The following is an 18,418-nucleotide window of genomic DNA, read 5'->3' as shown; positions in this document are numbered from 1 at the left end:
TATGTTATTAAAAAATCCGCGTTATGAACATTTGAAAACCAAGATACCGCATTGTTTAAGAATTCAGATGTCATTTGTTATACATTTTTTGTTCTTTCTCGTTTAATGTAATTAATAAAACAATGAATTTTGTCTTTATATCAATGCTATAGCCACTTGATTTCGGGACAAATAACCCTTAAATTGCAATTAATGTATATTATTAAACACTAACCTATACATAATCAGAAGCCGACATATCTATCCAAATGTAACGATTTTTTAACGTAGTTTGTTTCATGCCTTCTAACGTAATATTTAAATTAATAATACTTAAACTATTACACACGGCAGACGCGTACCTTGGTTTAAGATTGTTAAGGACACACTTTAGCGGGATCTGGAGGCATGACGCCTGTTATTACTTTTTTGCGGGTGTGTTTTGGCGTATATTTAGTCTAAATAAATACGTTCAGGGACGTGTCAGACAGTGCAGGTAAAAACGTAAATGAGTTGTCATTTTCCATCTTTCAGGAAAGAGTATCTTGTATTTCAGGCAATTTTGGTTGCAAATTTATTAACAAACTTTTGTGTCAAAAACTTCCATGATTTTTTATACATTGTGTAATTTTACTTGCTTTTATAAATATTTTAGTTTTTATATGGCTCCGATATTTTAGGTGTTTTATTTAATTGTGAATTGTTATAATTTATTGGCACGACCATTTCATGCCTTTTGTTATTATTTATTTATTTATTTGGGGTGGGGTGTTTTGGTTGGATCCGAGGGATTGGGGTGGGTTACGCCACAGCACAAATGTGCATCTGATACTCACTCAATATTTACCAACTGTTAATTTCGCACTGATACAAAACAAATATCCTTTATGCCATGACTGTGAATATTATTTACTTTGGGCTGTAATTTGAATCGCGAAGCAAACGGAAGATCGAAAGTATGAATTAACAACGGGCGAAATTTGCCGTTAAATGTTTTATATCAATTGTTTCTTTGCATTTAAGTAATTATCTTTAAAGGATATTGATTCATTTGTATGCACTTACTTTGATATTTTTTCATTTTCATATAAGTAATATTTATTCCATCATTTCAGTTCAAATCAGTTCAAATCTACTTCTTTTCAAGCTTATGTAACATAACGTTTATTCTAAAACAAATGACATAAAGTGATATTAAATGCACTTTCATAACATTTCATTGAATTTTCTGTAATGATGCAAGATGTCTCCAGATGAGCCAAAACATTTCATTAAACTTTATAAAGATGTTTTAATATTTTAAGAAAAGTCAAAACATGTAAGATTAATGACTGATTTTACTGTATAAATCATATTTCTGCTGTGTGAGATTACACAATTACAGGGAACAAAAAAGAGGAGCATACTTTTATACCACTGCGTTTTCACGCCGCGTCAACTTCACTTATCTAAAATCAAAATATCAAAAATACAGCAAATTTTTGCTTTTGGAATACTGAAATTTTTCTAAATCCAGATCAATGTTTTATTGTTTCAATTTGATGACAGTTCATTTAAGGCCATATATACTTTCCACTTGTTCAGGCTGAGCATCACTTAATTTTCTCTTTGCATATTTGATCTTGAAGAACCCTGTTAAGACTTTTCCAATCTGTGAAATCAGATCCTACATAAAGCCGTGCCTTTACATGTAAAAGTATTAGAAGAAGATTTTGTTTATAGCTAAATTTTGTGAACATATTAGTTTTAATGAAGTTTCTGTGAACTTGTCAAGATGCGCGGAAAGAAGTTGGCTGAACTTAAAACTAATCTACCATAGCTCTGCATTGATCATACTCGTGCCGTCAATTAAAAAAGTTGTACAAGTACTTTCAACACATTTATTTCTGTATATTATACCTCATTTGCATACGCCCCTCTATATTTAATATGGCGTCATCCGGTCCATAAACCGCATACAGACCGGGGGCGGTCCATAATTCTTATATGGACCGGATGACGTCATATTTAATACAGAAGGGCGTACAGGGTATAATATTTTATTTTGTTGTAAAATGATTCTTTTTACTATTTTTGTTTTGTTTTGTTTCACATAAATTTATTATATATTGATCAAAAGTCATGATTTGTCTATAAATTAATTATAAATTTTATTAATACAGTTTGTTCGGCTTTTTTTGCCAGTTTAATTTGATTAACAAAAAATTGAATAACAAAAGAAGAGCATGATTTTTTTTTTGCTGTATCGCTTGAAAATCTTGAAAATAATCATAAAAAATTCGACTATGGTTTGAGATATTTCAAACAGTGAACAAATAACTTATTATTTGAAAGCAAATTATAGTAAAAATGAAAGCAACAAAAGGGATGAAAAAATTTAGATTCGGTATAATATAACAAATAAAACATGGCCTTTCGGGCAAAATACAAGTTTACGGACTGGTTGGTCAGACCTCGGAAGGTATATGTCCCTCAGCTGCGCTTCGGGCCATATACCTTCCTCAGTCTGACCAACCAGTCCGTAAACTTGCATATTGCCCTCAAGGCCATGTTTTATTTGTTAAAAATGAGTCATGTCATTTACTTATAATTACCTTACTGTATCGGTGTAACGTAAAACGTATTAAAACAACCAAACTTATGATTACCCAATAACGTTGCCGATAACAGAAGTTAGCCATCTGTTACTTTGATGTCGTGTTAGAATCGAAATAATATATCCAAATCGGTGATTTTATCGCTTGATAACATCACTGTTTGTCGTCCGGATGCGCATCATTATATAATTCGTCGTATCCGAACTCAAAACAGTGATGTTATTGAGCGATAAAATCACTGTTTGGGATATATTATTTCTTAAATAACTTTGCCGATAACAGATATTAGCCACCTGTTACTTTTAAATGAATAGCATATATATATAATTATATATATATATATATATATATATATATATATATATATATATATGATATATATTTATATATAGTGATTTCTTTTATTAAATAAATTTGAAAGAAAACACAAGTCACTCTTATGCTTCTCTCGAATGAAATGCAGGTGGTATATCCGGATAGTTTTCATAACCAAAAAGTTCAAAATCTACAGCATAAAGTTTTTGAAGTTTTTGAATATCCCCTCTAGGCACTGTACTCCAAAATTTCCTGTACATTTCGTCTTTAATTTGTTTACGCATGATTGATGATGACATATGTCTTGATAAATGTGCACGCTTTATCATGTCATTAAGTGTCGTGGTCGTTTCATTTATGTGCCTCACGTCCAGTGTGTCGTTTCCGATCAGACCTCTTATCTGTAACTTCTTCCAAGCACGCAGTAACGCATCTTTGAACGAAACACACGATTTATACTTAGTATGAAATGAAAATGGCTGATTCAATGTATCTTTAATTGCATCATCAACTGCTGCATCTTTTCCACTGGTATTAAGGAATAAAACCATCTTTGTTAATCCAAGTTTAGTAAGAATCTGAATAGAATCTTCTTGAAATTCTTCCATTTTACCGACAAAGTTATACTTAATTTCACACGGATGACAATTTTTGTTCATTTCAACCCAGTGTGGATCAATATTTCTTCTTGTTTCTAGGGTGTATATAACATACTTTATAAATTCTGAGAATGATATATCATGGCCACAAACAGATCTAAAATTTTCCATTTTAATTCCTCTAGTTAGGACAGCGACCTTCACCCCGACACTTTTCCAGAAAAAAGGATTCGGTGCAAGCATTTTATCAACAAAGAAAGAGAATAATCTGTTAAAAGGATCACGAGTAAATAATACTTTGTAAACTTCGTTAGTTGCATTTTCCCTCCAAATCAATTTTGTTGAAGGATATTCTCTGTCAAATGGTAGGTCATATGGATTGATAAGTTTCGAATATTTTCTTTCCCTCTCTATCATAAGAACACGTCTCCAAAACGTGGTGCCAACTTTATATATAGGACAAAACAGTAAAGATTTATTTCTGTTAAATCTTACAGTGATAGGAAATTCTTTATCTTGGAAATTCTGATATTTTTTACAAACTTCAATGGTACGTGCTGCATTTCTCTCCCCATTCGTTTTATACTTCCTCTGAAATGATTTAAAAAAAACATGTAAAGCACTTATTAGCCACAAGTACCAATAAAATTTAAGGCAATAGCTAATTTTATAGTAGAAGTTTATTGAACAAAAACGAATATTACACTTTCATTTATTTTCCCTGAATGTTCTTCAATTTATGCAAGGAACTATAAATTATTTGCTTCTGTAAACAATTGTGGAATTATGATATGCTCACAGACTCAGCTGTAGTAGAAGTTGTAGTTGTCGTTGTTGTTGACGACAGTGCTACCGTGTCCATGAATGAGGAAACTGTTAAATTTAGAAACATTCTTTCATAGACAAGTGCACTTGCATTTCTTCTGATAGGATCATATCTTGATTTACCCTCTCTTAATACATCCGCATTTTTTGCCATGACGTCACTGATATACATCATTATTTGCTCTGAAATATCAATTGTTGGATATGAGTTTACTAAAGTAAATCAACCCGTCTTTTAAAATATGACATAAAAAGCTGTAAAAAGTTTTAATAAACGATTTAATACATGTTTACTCCCTACGTGTTCTTTCATTTCATGCTGAAACAAAGTGGTATGAGATATATATGATTTTTGTATTTTCTGATCGAAGATCAGGAAATATAAAGCTGACATTCAATCTCTGATACATCGCTTCACGACAAACCTAACAACAAGTACTTCTCAAAACAGCTTAAAATTAGCGATTTAAAAGAAAGAAATATTTTTATCTTGTTACAAGTATCCAACAAATTACAACGCAGTGAAAGTTTAAACGTAGCGTTGGCGTATAGAATTCTCAATAAATGCACAATTACAAATTACGCGGATGAATGTGATTTTGCTATTTTTATCGCTGTCGATTATCGAATACTTCAAAGCGTATTACACAAATAAATCTGACTGTCAAGTAGTGGAATATATACATGTCGGACTGTTTTGGCGAGAAGATTTTCGCCAAATTATTCACATCAAAGTTAAACATCACAGTTTTATCGTGAACAAAATACCTCGAAATTTATAAGTATTACAAACCCGAAATGCAATGGAAATTCTAAATTTAGAATTACTTGATTTTATTCAGACTTTCCCCGTTTGACTTCCTATAACGCGCTCTCGTTTAGTGCGTGATAGGTCTGTGGTTCAAAGCCCAGTCGAGGCAACTATTTTTTTTATATTTATTTAAGTGTTTTTGTAAATGAAGTAGTCCTGATATGCAAGGATAAAGTGTGGCTGTCATAAAAAAATGAACATGAATGATTTTTTTTATTCAACTCTAGTCTTGTTAAATTCCGTATGTATCAAACTGTGGTGCCCTGCAAGCTGAATTATAGTACATAAAAATAAACTTATACAGGAAAATACATATAGATATACAAAACGATTTAGATTGCAAAGATCAGAAAATACCACAGAGCTTGTAGCCTTTTGATTGTATAATCATTCATAAGCAGGTCGAATATATCAACCCTAAAAACGCCCCAAAAGACAAAATTGAAAATGTAACAGGCTCGATTTAATTGAGCAAACTACCGTTCACGCCATCTAGTACCACAAAAGCAGTATTTAACATTTGGACATGAAAGTGGTGTCATTTGAAATTTAGAAACAGTCGCAAATGTATTCATGCAGCAAAAATCATTGATCCTTCAATATCAGACGTTTGTAACATTCCATGAAAAGCGGCGTAAGGTCCCTTAGTCTGCAATAAAAGATCCTCACAATGGACGGGATTTATTTTGATATTTACATGAGAAGAATGTCCGAACATGGAGAAAACTGAGTTGTTATGTTTGGCATGAGATAACTGTGTTGACAAGTCCAGTTAGATGACGCTAGTCATATATAGTGTAATAATAAGTTACTAATAACCGAGATGCTAGCTAGGCATGTAACTGAAAAAAATAGAATTGATTGGTCTATAGGAGGAGATAACTGAGTAACATAGCACAGAACGTAAGAGAAATAACATGCTAAGTCTGTTGCCAGTAATCGAGTAACTAAAATGCGAGGGTCGTATAATCAGAGTAGAGGTCTGCAGCACGAGGCCCTCCGTGGGATCCCAGTTGTTAAACATAATATAGTTTTCTTTTCTTTTTTTCAAACATTTTATACAAACTCAATTTATCTATGTTGCGATTCATATTTTAAAAATAATAAATATTTTCCTCTTTACTTTACTTAACTTTACTTTACCTTGGGTCATCAAGGTAAATGCCAATATAAAAAGCAGCACAGAAAGCAGCTGTTTTGACCTCTTGATGGTCCCTCTTCTCATACTGTTTATCTGTCCTTGTCATAGAAAGACAGTCTTGCAAACAACTTCCCTGAAAATAAATGAAAACAGCCATGTGAAATACTGAATATGTGTCATTGTAATTCAAATAACTTTGCTGAAGGAAAGGGTTTATTGATTTAAAATCTTGTTTTGATGTCATATGTAGAAACTCGCTATTGTTGAAAATGTATAAGTGTGGCATTCAAGGTACATTTTGTATAATATTGCGAATCATTAGAGATATGTATAATAAAGTTAAGTCATGCTTAAGATATTGTAATTGTTATTCTGATTTCTTTAAGTATGCCGTAGGCTTAAGACAAGGGTAGGTAATTTCACCGATACTTTTCTCCCTTTTTGAAGAGGATTTAGAGCTACATTTACAAAGCAACATAAGTTCTGGTTTGTTAATTAACGATATTATTTTGATCTAGTTACTTTTTGCAGATGATATGGCTATTATAGGCAAAAGCCCGGATGATTTACAAAATAGCCTTGATATATTGTATACTTATTGTATAGAATGGAGATTAGAAGTTAGTACATTGTATTGAAAAAATCAAGATAATAATATTTAGAAAAAGGGAAAATATTTTTAACCATGAAAAATGGTTTTATAACAGACAAGAAATAGAGATTGTAGACAATTTTAATTATCTTGGCACAGTTTTCAGATACACTGGTAATTTTTCAATGCACAGGGAACATTTGATTGGTAAATCTTTAAAAGCTTTAAATATGTTATTGTATAATTGTAAAGATTTTGATTTTAAACCCACATTATTGTGTCAGCTTTTTGATGTATTTGTTGGATTGATTTTATCATACTCTTCAGAGATTTGAGGCCTTAATAAGTCCAAAGAGATGGAACGTATACACATGCAATTTTGTAAAAGAATTATAAATGTTAGACAAAATACATGTAACGCAAGCGTATACGGAGATTTAGGTAGATATCATCTTTTTATAAATTATTAAGATATACAAACCGGACTATGACTGGCAATTGAAGAATTTTCGTCCTATCACTTATTGTTATATATCACACTTAACCGGAAAACAATACCTGTAAACTGATACTATATCTAATCTGATAACGCAAATAGCTTGTTCGTAACAGCGAATTCAAAAACCATGGTAACACACACCCGGCGCAGTGCGTAAATTCGCCTTGACATCAGGCACTTTATGCTGCGTGTATTTTACAATATGGCACATTTAGATTTCAAAATACGCCAAAACGTCATGAACCATATCTTTGACGTTGTCAGTAAAAATGACCTCATTTAAACCATATTTATATTTACAATCACAATTCAAAGGTCACATGTTAGTGAAATACTCGCGTTAAAACTATGTCGTCGGAATGTCTCGAAAATCGATCAATATGTCAAAATTGTCAAATGTAAGACGAGAAACTGTTTAAAACGTAGAAAAAGATTATGGCTATCAAAGGAAAAGTTCCAGAATTCCAAGCATATTTTTGATTAGCTTAAAGGATTAAGAAAGGATAATAGAGAAATAGAAAACAAGTAAGGGAGAGACAGAAAAAAAGAAAATTTCAAGGACGTTGGTGACGTCAATCGCCAAGACGTTGAAACATGACAGTCGATTGACTGCGGACATTGTCAACGATGTTCGACAGTAGCTTCGGGACGGTGCAGTCAACTCTGAGGATTTTAAAATGATAATAGTTAATGCATTAATTACATGTATTGTATTCTTGGTTAACAATTGTATCAATTATTTTCTTATTTTACGCAGTAGTCTTATGGAGAAATTGAGTCAACAATTTAACAGTCATTGTTCAAATCGGCTATGCGTTTTAATTAATTTAAAATTATGACAATTTTGATCATAGTTGTATTATTCTGTTATTCTTTCGTATGTATGATACATTATCATTCAGCAACATTATTTTACATTATTTGTAATACATAATATAGTTAATTGCATGTGCGATTTTTTTCAACAATCAAGTTACAGAAGGAAATAACGGAAGTTTGCGTCATTACAGGAGCTCTTTATCACCATTCATTCTATTACAATACAATATGATACCGACTTGTATAGAAATATATATAGGCAGTGGATCCACCGCATCAACAACATGACTGTACCACATATTGGCCTACACCATGAATGAGTAAAAAGCTGCTCCGTTAAGGAAAATACGTTTGTGACGTCGTTAACGTCAATTTTAAAGTTATACCGTGCGCCGCATTGCTTTACATGTACATGTCAATAACAGCATAACTTTTTTCTTTGTTAATATTTCTTGTTGGTATTTTTTGTATCATTTAGGGGAAAGATTCCGATTTATTTTCCGTGTATTTTAATGTAAATTCATTTAACAGGTAAAGAATCATTTACAAAGTCCGGTTAATTTTTGATCATCCCTCGTATAAAAGAAAATTAGGTTTATTGAACTTCTATGTAACACTCAAAAGAATATATTTTTTAATATGGTAAAATATATAAAAGAATCTCATTAAATTACAGAAATACTATGATTTATGAATATATATGTCTTTATTAAAGAATATATAAATCCCATTCAATAGTTTTTGTGTAGATTTTTGCTGATGATATGTCTGCTATGTAAACATATATATTTCATTATGTTTAAAACTGTTTATCATTAACACTACAATATCAATTTTATTTTTGTTAATTTGAAATAACATTCTAGAATAATTACTAAAGTAACGTGAAATTTGTTTTAATTCATTGAAAATTATTATTAAAAATGTATAGTTTATGCATTTCTTTCAATGTATTATCTCACTATGTATGATTATGATTATGTACTATGTACAAGTCAAAATAAAATAATGTTCTGTTCTTTTCTGTTCTGTCCATTCCAATTCGACGACAATATCAGGTCATGGGAAATCGCTTAATAATTGCATTTCTAGTAGCAAATATACTTATTTCAAAGTAACTGACTATATTTTGTATTTGTCATTATAAATATCATTTTATAGAATATGAATAACATGGTCTTATAAACAAATTCATCATTTTAATTTTGATCACGATTTGTATGATTCGTTAGTTAAAGAAGTACAGAATTTCATCTACACCATTTTCTTTTCTTTCCATATCCTGCCTTTTCTTGATCATTATTATGTTTTCTTGTCATGTTATTGGCAATCTAATCTTATTGACATTCTATTGGCTTATTATTTGTTTCTACAGTTTTATTTGTTAATCAATTTTCTTTTGTATATTTAATAGCAAATCTAATTGTTTGCCTATTGTCAAATGACATAAAACATCTTACTAGATTCAGTGTGGATATAGAAAACAAATAAAAAGTGACTATAAAATATAACATAAAATTTGCCACGTATTTATAAATGCAGACAATGTCGTCTGCGCTGAACTTTTTTATACTCACTCGGAATATAAATATATTCTATACTAAATTGCTATAAATCTAGAAACTCAAAAATGTCTACATTCATAATATTGTTCTAATTACAGCTAATGATCAATTTTAATTTTAACCATATGCAGCAAACGTCATTGATTTATTAAATGAAGTATAATATATGAATCAAATTTTCCATTTCTCTAATAAAGTGAAAGTAGTTGCATCATATATCACAATAAAAATTGATATTTATGCAAGCTTTAGTACAAGCAATTATCAACCAATAAATAAACATGATAATCATAACACTTTCGCTTGCAATGATGCTTATAATAATTACAAAGCAGGTATTCACATTTATAATAATGAACAACAAAAAAGCAAAGATGTTGATCTGAAAATGTAAAGAAATGGTATAACGAGAGGAAGAACATATTACAGTAAATCATTGTCAAAATTTAGATGGTTCACCAAGAAACTAGTCATACATAAAGATCTATCTAGAAATACATATAATTATACCTTAAATTAAAGACTGATTTAAGTACAAATAAGTTGGTAAATCAAAATGTATTATTTGGCGATTATTTTATGTCTGCCAGAGTCAAATGGATGAATAAATTTATCGCTTTTTCAATATGATGTAACAAGATGGGTACCTCCTCCTTTTTAAATCATAGACAAAAGAAACAATGCTCTTCGTTTCAAATAACGTGCTTGTGCGCTTAACCATTCACTAATTACTGGTCATTTACATTAACCAATGTTGAATTATACTGTCGGTAATATTTACATTGAACAACAAGTAATTATTCTAGCTGATTTGATACGAAATAATAGCAAAGTATAAAAGCACAAGAAGATTTGTATCTTAATCATATTGAACATTTATAAAATTTGACATTTGCAGCATTGCTAATTATTTATTTACATTGCATTTCATTCTATCACTCAAAGCAAATGAAAATGCCTTCACTATGAGAGGCCAGCATTCTGTCTTGACTTTACAAAATTATAGACGCCGATTTTAAAACGACAAAACTCAATCGATTTTCAAACCGTAGGATATCTCCCAATGGTAACAAATTCTTGTGTTTTTAATTCCTCCTCATTCAGTGTTGACAGTGACGTAGCTGCGAGAAGGAGACATAAATCTTTATAAAGACAGCCGTTTAGAAGTGTTAGTAGTTCGTCAAGAAGATTGAACGCTCTCATTTAAAAAATGATGCCGATGAAGGCTGTTGTTACGCCATTATTAAGCGAGAGTTCCTTATCGTCAACAATTATATTGATGAATTGATTCCACTGTTCAGGTATAGAAAATTGTGGTCTATACATTTTATACGATTTCATAATTTTCTCAGAAAACGTGATTTAATTAAGTTTCTAAAGACACGAAAAAAATATCAATAGAATGATATTTTAGACACCCGCAATATCAAACCCTTTGATGTTCGCTAAATAATGTATATCCATTCATTCACATATCATATACATAATGAAGTATCAATTACTTTGACTTAATTTTCCAATTAATCATATAGCTAGGTCTTTAAGCTTCGTGTGTTATGCCAAGATTCAAAGTGATTAGATTCTTATAGAAGGGAAGAAAATATGATTTTCTACAGAAACTCATAATGAGTGAATTTAGTATCAAAAGTATATGTAATAGAACACCGACTTGACATTTAAAGTCAAATTTCTTTCTTTTCTATTTGTAAATTTATTGAAGTGTGAGAATAAATGCAGAACAGTGTCGAAGAAAACCTTTTAAATTTAATTGACAGGTTTTGTTTCTCTTATCATGCAGGTATTTTGAAATAATTTTTTTTTCAAAACTAAAACAAAAAGTTTGTAAAAATCAGTTAACAATTTCTTACGTTACTTTTTTTAAAGAGAGTTCTAGAAATACAGCTTTATTCACCTTAAGAGATATTTTGCATTAAACGTATTTCATTGTTCTCATATTATACAATTGATATTTTTGTCGTGTTTTTGCAATAATGAAAAAGTTTACAATATCTTATGTTACCTTTTTTAAAGACAGTTCACAATACACCAGACTGTCCAATCAATATGTTTCTCATTTTAAGTCCTGATTTATAAAGGTTCGACGACAGTCGAGCAAATTTTGTTCTTTCACGACAATTGCAGAGAAGCAATTAATTATTAAAGGAATAAAAAAATAACTGTATAGACCAGAAGATATCCGTGTTCGGTTTTTACAGTTGTGTTCTTACAAAACCATAACTGTCACTTTTTTCAGTGCAACATCATGAGAATGTGTCTCTTTTAGAAAATGACAACAATATTTCACCATTAATGTCTAAAACTATTAATCAAAGTTTCAAAGCAACCCATTCCTACAGCATTCTTAACATTTTGGTTAACATATCTTTTTAACTTGTTTTAACTTGATGTTTGTTTATTACAATGCTTTTCCTCAAAACCAACACAAAAATTATATCAGTTTCATGATAATTGAATGCTGGGTTATGACATACGTACATCAGACAATAAGAAAGAGACTTTTTGACATGATGTGTCTTACTCTGAAATTCCTGTTTGTATTTTTTACAGCTATTTAATATAATGATATTAATTTCAAATAATAAACAAATTAATGTTAATGCTTGATAACCCTTAACTAAGTAAAAAATTTACATTTTCTATACATGTTGGTACCGGCACATGTGATAAAAAGAAGATTTTTATGAATTGAAAAAAGACAACGAGTGTGTTATTTACACACTATATCAATTATAGAAAAGGACTTTAGCATGCACAGGCAGACGACATAAAGCACGTACATTTTTTTTAAAATAAAAGATGCAAAATTTGTAACAATGAATTCCGTTGTAAATATGTTTTTATATATAAAAGTACAATAAGTATGCATATGAAATATTCATACAAGGGTTGCATTGTTTTGACAAGACGAATGTAAAAGAAACAAAAATAAGATAATTTATATTTTCCCTTGTATTACTTGAACAATTAATAAGTTATAATAAGAAACAAGTTAGTGCGGTCATTGATATATATGGTTTGAATGTTTTTCATTAGATAAATAGCGATTTCAGTAATATACGATGCATAATATACAATTTAGATATTGATACACTGGCATTTATTATAAAAACAGTTATACATGTAATAACATTGTACCTGTATAACATATTATGGTAAGTGGATACACGCCTAAAATAATATTTAGCTAGAAATACGTAACAGTACATGTTAACTATTTAGCCATTAATTTAAAATGTCAATATTTCAAAAGGAGTACAAATATTAATCATACAAAATATCGAACGCATTGTGAACGCATTCCGAAAGCAAACTTTTAATTTATACCACAATATGTTTGTGTTAACCTTCAGTAAGAAATTTTGAGGTTAAAATAGCACCTGAATTTGCAAAATATGTTTTTACTTATTCTTTAATTATTACTAGTATTTCATTTCTCGAAACCTGACATTGATATAGAATTAATACATATAAAAAAATGTTTTCAAGAATGTAATCAAAGAAATAAAAACTAGAGGCAAAAGGGAAGATACTTACCGTAGACGAGAAAACAACAAGGGACACAAGCAAAAGTGTCGCCAAAACAGTATGAAACAACATAGACATACATCTGAGGAACACAGTGGGGCGCCGCCTTGGAACGGTCAGCAGCATAATAATGACTGCTGGGGAGTTTAAACCGGTTAATGGTGCACCAAACCTCGCTCTTAGCCCCACCATGTTCCTATAGTCTATGAAGGCTAGACATGGAGGGGGACACCGACACTGAACGCCGAACAATCCCTTGAGGATGAAAATATAACAACATTGATTGCATGTACGGGGAGACTTTTTACAGCCGCCACACGGCACAAACAACAAGGTTGTGAGCATAAAATCCATATGACCCAGCAACAAGAACCAATGGCAAGCAGCCCAGGCGGACCCCAAACAAAAACAGGACAGGGCAAAGACAGAGCACGGACAGGTTAATCATTATAAGTCTCTTTTGTAAAACATTTTTATAAACATATCTAATATATTTTAGACAAACAAGATTCATTTGGTTATCATCAATTTTGATCAAATTTTTTTCTAGACGAATAATTGCCGTACTTGACTATGGGTAAACAAACAATTATCAAAAGTCTTTATAATTTTACCTGTTACTCGTAGTTCATTAAAAAATTTAAATGAATGCTATAATAGGACTAAAACGTATCATTTTAGAGTCAATGCATAAAAATTTGACACTTCAATGCGTAGATAATACCCTATCAGGAAGTGTAAGACATTACATAAATGTGTTCCTTCATTATTAAGGTTTTTTCAATAATATAATATTCACGATGACGTCAGTTGTCCGAAAAAAGTATAGTTTTTTTGTTTTTTTTATCGGACCACTAAAATTTAATAAAAATAATGTTATCTTTATTTAGAGAAGGTACCACATTATGGATATACAACTGGATTCAAGTATATTATATAATATTCCAATGTGGCCTTCTTAATTGAATAAAACTAGAAATGTGTCCATAGGACACGGGTGGCCCCACACTCCACCGATTTGTCAATCTAATGTTTCTAGGTCAATTTTTTTTTTGCTACATGTGGCAAAGTTGAAACTAAAAACTTTTATTAAATAAAGGGCAAATACTACAAATACTGAATAAATCCACAAGAAAACCCCAAGGTGCATAAGTACACATGCTGACCAACATTCTTGTAAACTTTCAGGCCTACAGGTCATAAACTTTTTGAGTTACGTGCAACACAAGTTGAAAATTGGATTTTTTTACTAATTCAAGGGCAATAACTCTATAAATATATATTAATATATCCACATGAAAATACCCAGGTGCACAACTTCATAATGCTGATCAACATTCCTGTAAGGATTCATGACTCTAGCTCAATTACTTTTTGAGCTACGTGCGACACAAAAAGGGAACGGACAGACGGACGTTCTCACAGGACAGTAATTATGTGGCTACTTTATTGTTCTCTCTATTGTTCTTTTTAGCCACCCAAAATAAAATAGCCACATAAAAGCATTACGGAATGAATGACATCAAAGAGAACCTATTGTCCCTCTAGCCACATAATTACTCTCCTGTGAGTGCGGACGGACGGAAGGATGGACGGACGGACGGGCAAGGGTAAATCTAAATCCCCCACCCCCTACAGTGGGTGCACAAAAAAACAGAACATGCATATAGTGACAAAAATATAATGATAATTTATTACAATTTATTGATGTTTAACCAAAAAGAAGATTTTTTGCAAAACGCTCATTATACGAGCTGACTGTCAAAAGCTGTTAGCTAGTATATTTCAATAGAAAGATTTAAAAAAAATAATATCAATATGATTTCTTTCCTCGTTAAAGTTTTCCGGTATGTTCTTGTTAAATGTGGTATAATTTTACATGTAGATATACAAGTTGCGGAAGGAGTATACGGGTGAATATAGCATGAATGAAATGATGACCGAGTATTTATGTCAGGAAGACTATATTGGCCCGTATATCCCGTCAGTATAACGAAATTATAATAACGCTAAATGTTATTGACGAAAAAGTTCATAGTTTCAAAGTTTTCAAAGAAGCACGGGAAAACGATGCACGTAATTAACAGATATGCAAACGATGTAAGATGCTGCAAGAGATTATGTCAGAGGAGTAAAGAAATGTAAATTGATATCTGCTGTTATGAACATTAATCATTAATTATTCAGAATATCACCCGTTAGAAATAACAACAAAAATGTGGTTCAGACTTGGGTTTATTGTGCGTCTATCCACGTTCCCCTTGCTTTGGCTTTTTGTGGTATTTAATCTAAAAATATTTGCACGTTATTTAAACGAAAGAAAAAAAAACATAATTTAAAGAAGTGAAAAAAATCATGTACCCTGTCTAAATTGTTGTAAATAAAAGAGAAGAAGAAAAGTCATTTTTGTTTTAGATCTTGCTTGATTTATAAGAAGAAGAATAAGAAAATTTTATTTACCTTATTCCTTTAAATTTATACAAAACGTAGTTCGAAGATTGTCTTAAAAATATAATAAGATATAGAACAGTACATATCATTGGTGAAAATGAAATCCTTGTATTAACATTATAACAATTACGTAAATATACATGTATATTTTATACTTAGTATTCTAGACTCCAATATGTAATGAAACAAAAATTTATACAAAACATGTATCAGAATGATTTCTATTACATACCCTTTTCTATATGATGTTTTAATAATCAGTTTATTACCAATTATTCACTCGTTTATTTTTTCCAAGTAAAGATGTTTTAACCATTTCACTTGTTCTCGCGAAACATCTTTTTCAAAAATCACAGTTCAATGTGTATTTGTGATAAAGAAAATTGAAACTGTTACTTTATTTTTCATTTAAATAACATACAATTCATTTAATAAATTTAGGTTTTGACTAATTTGATATAATTATATAAAAAACTATTGTCTTCTTTGATTTCAATAACACGAGCAAAAGATGTACAGTTCAACACTTTGGGCTATTAAGGTTTGCTTCTCAAAGACATGAAATATTTATTTCCAATGTATGTCACTCTATTGCTAAAGGCGAATGAGAGCTCCCTCACTATGAAAGTCAATCATTCTGTCTTGACTTAACAAAATTATAGACGCCGGTTATAAAACGACGAAATTCAATCGATTTTGAAACTACAGGACGTTTTCTGTTAGTAACAATTCACGTTGTATTCTTTCCCCCCAGGATTTTTTGTTTCTATTCGAGAAAAGTTTAACATTGACCCTGTGCTAGAAACGAGATTGAGAAATAAATCGTGATAAAAAAAATAATTACTCGAAAGTATTAGTAATCTTCAAGGAGATCGAACACTAATTAAGACAAAGCATTGATATTCCTATCGTTTAAACAGTTTATTTGCTATAAGAACGTGATTTTTTTCCTCTGTGCGACAATATCATTAATAAATTGATTATGTTATTGATAAACTGATTCGCCCATTGAGATGATAAAATAGGGATTACACAAATTATTGCAATACCTTTTTTCTTCTTAAGATATTGTATTGATTTTGGTTCATTGAGAGCACGTCAATACTAATGACCGCCTTGCAATATACAAATTCAGTATAATATTTCTCTTTTTCTTCACCCAAACCTATAAATATTGGATATTATTGTCAGAAGTTTCTTTTAGACTTAAATGATGGTTAAGTTATGGGAAGAAAATACAAAAAAATAAAAAACTGTCATATATATACATGTATACTAAAACAAATGTATTATCATGTTTTTATTACATGTTTTATCGCTTGTTCGATATGGCCGGCAAAATGACTTTGAATAAGGCGCATGATTTACTGCGGAAGGAAACAATTTATTTTGTGAGTCGCTAGTAAAAAAAACATTCACATACTTTAGCTTTACACTTCATGTCAAGTTTTGAAATATCTGGCTTTGCTGCAAACATTTATAATTACATTTTCTTCAAATGGAAAGACAATGTCTGATTTCATGCAATAAAGACAGTTTACTTAGACGTAATACCTTTGAATCAGGCTTAAATAAAATAATTGCGTAAACGCTTTGTCTTAATCTAAATGTTGCATTGCATTGTCATTAAACATCTGATTTTTTAAATCTATATATTTGTTTAACTAGAAAACAAATTCGTTTTGAAAATAATTAAATATATTTATCTTTTAAAGTTTTGTATTTTTCTTTTAAGATGGTTGGTATAGTGCTGTGCGAACATTGTTCGGGCTTTCAAACCTTTAATAGCTGTCTTTTTTATGGTAAAGCGAGGTCACACGTGAGATTTTTATCTTGGTTAGATTTTGTTACGGGTCTGATGCTCTTAATGCCTTATAAATTATGTTTATGCTTAAATATAATTGTTGATCTGTTGCTTATTAAAAGTTTATATATTGTTTAATTGGGATATAATTCAATGATGACAAGCTAGTAATGGTTTACCGTCATGACTTGTAATTACAGAATTACAGCATATATATATAGATGTCAAATTGTGTCACATTCCTGGTACATTTATTGGTTAGCTTTCCTTTTACATAAGCGCCCCCGTCCTGTCACAGTATAAAACGAGTACAAGTAAAATAACTTTATTTTTCATTATCATCTACAAAATTAATGACGTTTGACAATGTGAAGCAACGGTATAAAATTAAAATAAAAACAAAACAAACATCAACACTTATTATTAACTTATTATGTTTTTTGTTCCAGTCATTTTAATCTAATCACTAAACAATCATGCTAAATAGGTTGTATTCATTTAAAGAAATTTTGCTTAACATAAAAAAGCCTTAATGGTACATATTAAAATTAGTTGTATTAGTAAACTAAAGAGAAGGAATCCTATTTCATTACAGATAGTTTATTATTATTTAGATTATTATAAGTTTATATTCTTGTTAGTGAATATTTGCTTTTATTTATGTGAATGTAATCAATGAAATAGATGTACATATCTGTAATATATATAAACCCGGCGTGCGTTAAAGAGACTTTATGCTCCAAGTCCTTTAAACACGCTCGTAATACTTATAAGCTGCCTATCTGCTCCTTGAGTAATGCCATTTGTAACCTCTAGACCACGTGACACCAAAAGTGGCTAAATGGAATTTCGTGAAGACAAATAAGTGTGCAACA

At 30.5% G+C, this 18,418-nt stretch overlaps 1 protein-coding gene across 1 annotated transcript; it reads right to left on the bottom strand.

Annotated features, from left to right (window-relative positions):
* Positions 1-2,990: 2,990 nt before the first annotated feature.
* Positions 2,991-6,398, bottom strand: LOC132731710 (uncharacterized). Its single transcript, XM_060717931.1, has 3 exons — positions 6,270-6,398; positions 4,290-4,498; positions 2,991-4,081 (listed from the first exon to the last, which is right to left on the bottom strand). Exons 1-3 carry the CDS (start codon positions 6,349-6,351, stop codon positions 3,014-3,016), a joined length of 1,359 nt encoding a protein of 452 aa, XP_060573914.1. The 5' UTR covers positions 6,352-6,398; the 3' UTR covers positions 2,991-3,013.
* Positions 6,399-18,418: the final 12,020 nt, after the last annotated feature.

Source organism: Ruditapes philippinarum, unplaced genomic scaffold (assembly GCF_026571515.1).
Source record: "Ruditapes philippinarum isolate M1 unplaced genomic scaffold, ASM2657151v2 ctg3118_1_1_1_1, whole genome shotgun sequence".
NCBI classification, from domain to species: Eukaryota; Metazoa; Mollusca; class Bivalvia; order Venerida; family Veneridae; genus Ruditapes; species Ruditapes philippinarum.
The sequence above is the reverse complement of the archived record's forward strand: the minus strand, read 5'-3'. Positions and strand labels throughout refer to the sequence as shown.